Source organism: Pygocentrus nattereri, chromosome 3 (genome assembly GCF_015220715.1).
Source record: "Pygocentrus nattereri isolate fPygNat1 chromosome 3, fPygNat1.pri, whole genome shotgun sequence".
Lineage (NCBI taxonomy): Eukaryota > Metazoa > Chordata > Actinopteri > Characiformes > Serrasalmidae > Pygocentrus > Pygocentrus nattereri.
This window is the reverse complement of record NC_051213.1, coordinates 8,277,641-8,284,847: the sequence shown is the minus strand read 5'-3', so window position 1 is coordinate 8,284,847 and position 7,207 is coordinate 8,277,641. Positions and strand designations below refer to the sequence as shown.

The 7,207-nt window shown below is 41.8% G+C and overlaps 2 protein-coding genes across 12 annotated transcripts in view; one reads left to right on the top strand and one right to left on the bottom strand.

The window, feature by feature from the left end:
• acbd5a (acyl-CoA binding domain containing 5a) overlaps positions 1-2,166 on the bottom strand; it is a 19,485-nt gene extending 17,319 nt beyond the window's left edge. For 3 of the 5 annotated variants that reach the window (XM_037537219.1, XM_037537218.1, XM_037537220.1), the window contains exons 1-3: positions 2,089-2,166; positions 1,065-1,190; positions 2-121 (exon numbers count right to left, since the gene is read on the bottom strand). In XM_037537219.1, coding sequence (XP_037393116.1) covers positions 2-121; positions 1,065-1,143 — 199 coding nt within the window. In that variant the 5' untranslated portion in view covers positions 1,144-1,190; positions 2,089-2,166. The other 2 variants (XM_037537217.1, XM_037537216.1) reach the window with 2 other exon arrangements.
• A 428-nt stretch (positions 2,167-2,594) lies between these two features.
• abi1a (abl-interactor 1a) overlaps positions 2,595-7,207 on the top strand; it is a 104,372-nt gene continuing 99,759 nt past the window's right edge. For 4 of the 7 annotated variants that reach the window (XM_037536926.1, XM_017705406.2, XM_017705414.2 and 1 more), the window contains exon 1: positions 2,596-2,802. In XM_037536926.1, the coding sequence (XP_037392823.1) occupies positions 2,686-2,802 (117 nt within the window). In that variant the 5' untranslated portion in view covers positions 2,596-2,685. Of the gene's footprint in view, positions 2,803-7,207 lie in introns of all 7 variants that reach the window. The other 3 variants (XM_017705379.2, XM_017705398.2, XM_017705370.2) reach the window with 1 other exon arrangement.

Here is a 7,207-nt window from a genome sequence, read left to right as displayed (position 1 = left end):
CATTTTGCTTTGCCGACTGGATCCCAAAAACCTGGCCGGGGAATGTTGCAGGGGCCTTGGGTCGCCTGCTTGTAGTAGCTGTAGAATTTCAACATCATTTGGTTGGATGGCTGAAAAGAACCTGCAGTGTGAGACAAAGCAATATTATTTTCATTTATTATGGCATTTCTTAAAACTTCTACACAATTAAATGGTTACGATGTAAACAAAGTCATTCGGAGTGGTTTGGTGTGAAGTGCTCTGTACTAGAGAAACTTACAGAGTCAGAATCGTTCACAGTGACAGGAGCCAGACATCTTAAGAGTTAAATGCTTTGAGTTTGAAAGAGTTTTCCAGATTTACCACTAGTTTACCATAACCAACATACACACAATACATATACAAACTCAGATGACTCGTGTACAGTCAGTGGTGGATTTGTATAGTAAGTACAGTGCCTATTTTTGTGCTGTAGACATTGTGACCCCTGGTTCCCATCGCGACCACTGTCAAGAAATCGGAGCTGATATCTTTCTCTACAGTGAACCATTTCACATCAAACCACTTGGAATTATGGTTCCCATCTCAATCAGTGAGCTTGGAAGAAATTTTGTGGGAAAACTAAGAAACAAAAACAGTAGAATTCCTCGTCAACAAACAAGACCTGTAACCCGTTTAAGGGAGTTGTGTTTAGAAAAAATATCTACTACATAATATTTGAATTCAGGACCTAAAATTACGCTTTCTATTACAACACGTCTCACATGTAGGTGTACAGCAATTCATCTGCCAGTGTTAATGCTGACAGGACCAACTGTTTTTTGGCATCTAGGCTTTGTCCACATGCACATTAATCATGTAGTACATGATGTAGACATGCAGGAATGCAAAAATGAACACAACACCACAATTTCTGTTGGAATATCAAACTGCCAAAGGTCTTGAGTTACAATGTTTTGGAGCATTTCTGTCATTCAAAGCAAACCGGAAACGTTCAGCCGGCCTGAAGCACTGCTGCTCCTTTGCAGAGGTCTATGTAGGTTAATGTAGGATTATGGCACACCAGGTAACAGTGGCTTACTCACCGTTTGTAGGTAAACTCTGTATCACTTTGACCGCAGCATCGAACCTTTGCTCATGGATGGGTTTGGTGTCGAGCTCCATCGTGACTGTAGCTTAGCCCCCAAAATCAACAGATCATCAAATCAAACCTAAGAGAAATGTTAAAAGTTAAAAGGTAGTGTAAAACAACCTGCCGTCAATATAGAGATCAATATCAATATCACTCTTTAAAAAGGTGATTCTTCAAAGGTTCTTTAGCAAAGGGAACAGGCATATTTACAACCACTTGAATGCGTATATTGATGGCAAAGCTGTTGCACATGGTTCTGGATAGAACATTTGTGAAAATGATTATATTCATCATCAAAAAGTGTTCTGCTATTCTTACAAGCTTGACATGGTAAAAACAGAACCAATTTTGGTGCTATACAGAAGCATTTTCACAAATGTTCTCTGTAGAACCATGTACACCATGTCAAGAACCACTGCTGTTACTAAAGAACCCCTGAAGAACCGTGTTTATTTTTAAAGAGCAGGGTAAAAAAGGCTGCCACCAAGTCTGCGAAAGCTAGAACATGACGAGGCTGAAGTCGCTTCCAGTACACCAGCTCCTGGTTCGCATGTTCCCATTCCACCTTAAATGGTACAGCAGTTCCATTCTACACTCAAGCGCTAACTGCAGAACCATTTAAGGTGGAACGGTGAAAATGCAGATAAGAGGCAGACTTCATCTTCGTGTAAAACACGTTTGCCTGCAGGATAGCTATGCTGTCGAGCCGACTAGCCTTCAAACCCAAAACAGAGGAGGTGTTAAAAATCACCGTGGCTGAAAAGCAGATTTACGTTTTAAAGCGTCCTCATAATTCAGCCGTTAATGTTGACGTTAAACGTTAATGTCAACCGTCGACGAAGTCAATGACAGTCCACCGATGAAGGCGAAAAGCGACCAAACAAACAACATGACGAGCATCAAAGTGCATAAATAAATCCCCAAAAACGCCCTGCAAGCGATTATCGTCCGACTGTTACGATAACTTAATCCCTTACCATTTGTTTGGTGCTTGCGATCCAGACGGCGACCTCTCAAACACAAAGCTGACAGCAGCCATACGCGCTTGTAACGCTGGTAGTTGTAGTTCCGCATACGGGCAAACGTTTACGCCCTTAGAAACCAAAAACTCTAACTCCCACAGTGCAACGCGCGCCGAACTTGTCACCAGGGAATGTAGTTCCGTACGCTTTACTTTACTTCAGCGAGCCACAGAACGATCATTATGTAGTAAAACAAGAAGTGAATTTGAACACAAATCTCTTACCAGCCTTTACCTTATTAAAGACTCACAAATTTACTTCTTACTACATGCGAAGCAATGGATTCAAAGAGGCGCAGTGAAACTACATTTCCCAGCGTCTCAGTTCGGCGATTCTCGCGGCCGCAAATCCTTTTTTGTAGTTCTTTTTTTCCCCTGCTTTGAGTTTGGTGGGTCGTGCTGGAGATGAAAAGGCCTGCCTCCATCCCTCCCTCCCTTCCCCTCCCTTCTTCCCTCCCCCTCCCTCCACACACACTCTCTCTCTGTTTTTTCAGGGCCGAGCCTGTGGCTGTAATCAGAGGGAAGGAGACGGAGCTATGCGGACACATGTAAGATGGCAGAGCTGCAAATGTTGTTAGAGGAAGAGATCCCGGCGGGTAAGCGAGCCCTTCTGGAGAGTTACCAGAACCTGACCAGGGTCGCGGACTACTGCGAGAACAACTATGTTCAGGTGAGTTTTGGGTTTTTATCTGTTTATTGTGTTTTTCTTTTATTGTAGCAAATGTGGCGTGTGGTCCCAGCCTGAGCTCGGCTTTGTCGTGGGAGAGCAGGAGAGAGAGAGCGAGAGAGAGAGAGTGAGAGAGAGAGCAGGGAGAGGAAACATGGAGAGAGAGAGAGAGAGAGAGAGCAGGGAGAGGAAACATGGAGAGAGAGAGGGAGAGGGAGAGAGCAGAGAGAGAGAAACTAGAAAGAGTAAGAGCGAGAGATTAAATAAAAATTGAGACAGAGAGAGAGAGAGAGAAGAGGAAAGAGAGATAGAAGAGGAAAGAAAGCAAAGAGAGAGATTAAAGAGAATGTGAGAGAGAGGGAGAGGAAAAGTGATCGAGAGAGAGAGAGAGAGCGCTGGTTAACACCTTCATGTGGATTGTGCTGCTGGTCTGAGCTGCTCTGAACGTGGCTTTTCTGCTCATTCATTCTGCTGGGTTTGAAGCGTTTGTCTTGCTCAGATTTGGTCCTCAGTTATACTCAGAGGGTGTGTCTGCTGTCTGGACACACATCGTCTATAAGCTGTCCTAATATTAATTTATTTACTAATTTTCCAGGCTGGTTGAAGGGTGCTTCTCTTTCGCTTTTTATCTCATGATGGATAAGTTTTATTTAAACAGTTTTTTATTAAATATATTTGTTTAGACTACACTTCCCACGTTCCCCTGATCCCCAGCTCTCAGAGTCTCCTGTTCAAACTTTAGTCAGCTCACTTCCTCCATGACTCCCTGTTAGTTATGTCATCGGTTTGTCCAGCACTGAACTCTTGTTGGAAGTCGCAGCTGAAATCTTCACTGAGTCGCTTTGTTTTTTCTTTTTGTGTGTAAGACAAGTTAGTTATTTGCCTTAGACAGTATCTGAGCTCTGAACTGAGTCACGTTTGGCAAAGTTGCCTGTTTGTCGTATCACAGCTGATGCAGTGTCTCTTAGTGGTGGACGATGTAATATTGTTAAAACATGTAATATCACAATGCTTCTAAAGAAGTTTCCACAACATGTGATCTGTTGCCACATCCATTTCTCATATCTGATCAGCTGGAGCGGACAAAGCAGAGCCGCATTTAAAAACCGCTGTCAGAAACCCTGAATGCAGTGATTTTGTGCTGAATATTTCTAACCCTGCTGCAAATGATATGGTAAATTCAGCTGTTCCAATATAATTTATAACTTATCACGATAAAGATAAATGCTGTGCAACAGGACAGCTCTGCTGTCTTTCACATAAACAGGTCTGTACGATGGACGTTGTGATTTACATTGGTAGTTTATAGTATTTGCCATCCTTGGTGGTCATATTGGTGGGTTATGTGTCTTAGTTCAGACCATCGATAAGCAGTGTTGTTGTTATTATAGCCCCCGTTTAACTGTATTTGTGATAAAAATCAGTTTGGAGTTGATATTTTTAATCACCCGATGTAACAGTCTTTTATTTATATATATTAAATTATAAATATAATTTAATATAATTATACACATATATAACTCCTGATATCTCTCTGAAATGTGTGACTGACAGACAACAAAATAGGCAGTTCCCTCCGTATCAAGGTTTTGTGGCTTGAGGTGGCACTGTAACTCACTTTTTTAACTGAATAGGTTATTATATTATTCTGTAATATGATATTATACAATATATCTTCTGTTATAGAGGTGATTCCTGTAAATAATGTAACAGTTTTGATGTTCAGTACTGAAAATGGTTTCGCCACAGGCCCCTCTGTCTCTTCTGAGGGTCCCTCATCATTTACTGTCTTTCATGGAAAGTGCTGTCAGTGATCATTTCATTAATCAGTTAATTAATTGAATTGAATTCAGAACCACTGGCCAACTGTGTTTTGCACACAGAGGAATCGGATCTACCGTATTTAACCCATCCGTGCAGTGAGACACCCCACGTACATGCACACTAGTGAACACACACTAAGGGGGCAGTGAGCACACTTGACCGGAGCGGTCGGCAGCCCTATCCACAGCGCCCGGGGGGCAGTTGGGGGTTAGGCGTCTTGCTCAGGAGCACTTCAGTCACATACTTATATAGATACTGCGTCCTTGGTGGTGATGTGTTCTGATGCATCATTTCATAATTTAAAGCATTGATGTGCATAATTTTAATATTTTGTTGGACTTTTTCTCAGAGTGTGAGGTTCTCTGTGGCTTTCTCAGAGGTCCTCTCTGGCTTGCGTTCGTGTTTGATTGACATCCCGTTTAAAGGGTTAATTCGTCACAGAAACCCCTCTCGAGTGTCCTTTCACTTCATACAGGTGTGAGCTGATCAGAGAGCGTGGCGGACCCCAGTGATCCCTTCTTTGTAGTAACGTCCGTCGTTGCTCCTTTCTCAGAGAAGCGCTCCCTCAGCGCCTGCTTAGTGAAATTCCGCCCACAATTCAATTCAGTTTTTGATTCTGGTTTTAGGACCTAATGATTTGGCCAAAATATCTAATTGCGATTTTTCTGGCCAATATTGCGATTGCGATTTAAATTACGATTGCATCTAGAAATTGAGCTTCAGGCTTGGAGGTCTGGTTGCCTGGTCTAACTTGGCTACAGACGGTTGCCAGATTCTGTGTTACTAGGTTAAATTTTTCCTCTTGAAACTTAGGACAATGTTTTTTTTTATAGTGGAGGCTATAATTTATTTTGAAATTGCTCTCCCTTAAATTGCGACTTTGATATAAAACGATGAATCTTTCAGCCCTATCTGGATGAATGAATCAGTATCCTGTGATATTTTGAGTTCGTGTTGTTGCAGTCATTGTGTTAAGAGCTTGTTATGTAATGTCTATATATGGCATTTAAAATATGTATATAATATATAGTGTATGTATGTGTGTGTTTGTGTGTATTTATATATAAATATATAAAGATATAAATATATCGCTGCTGTCAGAAGAAAACCTTGTATCTCCAAAATAGTAACTTTACAGGAGAAGGAAGAACCTTACTTCACTTTCAATGTAAGTGAATGGAACCAGAATTTTTCTCATGTCATTTTGGGTAATTTCTTTTAGGCATGGCATCACAAAATTTACAAACAATGTAAAGAGTAACAGATACTTTCAAATTATGTCAAAAACTGAAAAATGCCAAAAATGGAGATCTGACAGCAAAAATCTGACAGATGTTCGTCTGACAGCAACTCTCTGTATATAAGGAATTACATAGTAAACATGTATAACAGCAGCTCAGAGATCAGTGTAAACAGCTAGTACAAACATGTAAGCAAATCTGTTAATAACCTGCTATAAACAAAATAAATACTCTGCTACAGAATCAGCCCATATCTTTGGTGTTAGGCTACCTTTAGTTCAGTATAAGGGTCTTCTGCATGGTCTGCATCTTAGAATATTAAATATCAACAGCACAGATGACAATAACGCAAACCTTCTTACGCCAAAAGCCTCACTGCAGCAAACTGGGAGTTAGAGATGCTGTGGGAGTGTGTTGTTCATGCTTCTTGTGACGTGCCGCTGACAGTAAACAGCCCGAAGTGCCGCGTCCTTGCGGGTGGGGGGTGGTAAAAGCATCGTGGTTGCGGCGTCTGATCTAAACCGCGCTTTACTGTGCTCTGCGGGGAGAAGCACTCGGCTGTTGAGGTGCCGCCGCGGCCTGTATGCTACCATTGCGGTGCTGCTCTGAACTACGGTCTGTGGACGCGACGCTGTTGATAATCAGTATGTCAGGACGGGACGAGTGTCAGATTTAGCGTAAGCGTTAGTGTAAGAGCTCTTATTGTTCCACGGGTGAGTTTAATGCTTAAACCTCTCTGAGAGAGAGAGAGCGAGAGAGAGAGCGAGAGATCAGTTGATTAGGTGCAGATTCCTCAAGTCGAACTAGCTCAACAGGTAGAGCCAGAGCAGCTTCTGATCAAAACCCCTGCAGTGTTTTGTCTGATTTGTACACGAGTGATCAGGTGTTGCTGTTTGTTCTCTACTTCAGGAGAGAGAGAAAGAGAGAAAACATGGGAGATAGATGGAGAATGAGAGAGATGGCAAGAAGGAGATGTGTTAAGAGAAACATTGAAAGTGTGTGGAGAGTGAGACAGTGAGGGAGAGAGATGTAGAAAATGTGTGGAGAAAGAAAGTGAGACAATTGTAGAGGGACATACAGAGTGAGAGAGAGATACACAAACGGCAAGAAAATGTAGGTAGAGAGACAGAAAACATCTAGATGGAGAGCAAAAAAAAGATGTAAACAAGAGAGACACCTAATGAGGGAGACACAGGGAGACACAGAGTTATAGAGGAGAGAGGGTAAAGAGAAAAACCCCCGGACAAGGAGAGAGAGAAAGAGAAGGAGAATTTATGAGAGAGAGGGACATGAAGTGTTTGTTTAAATGTGTATTTATATGTTTGAATCTTTTAATTAATTAA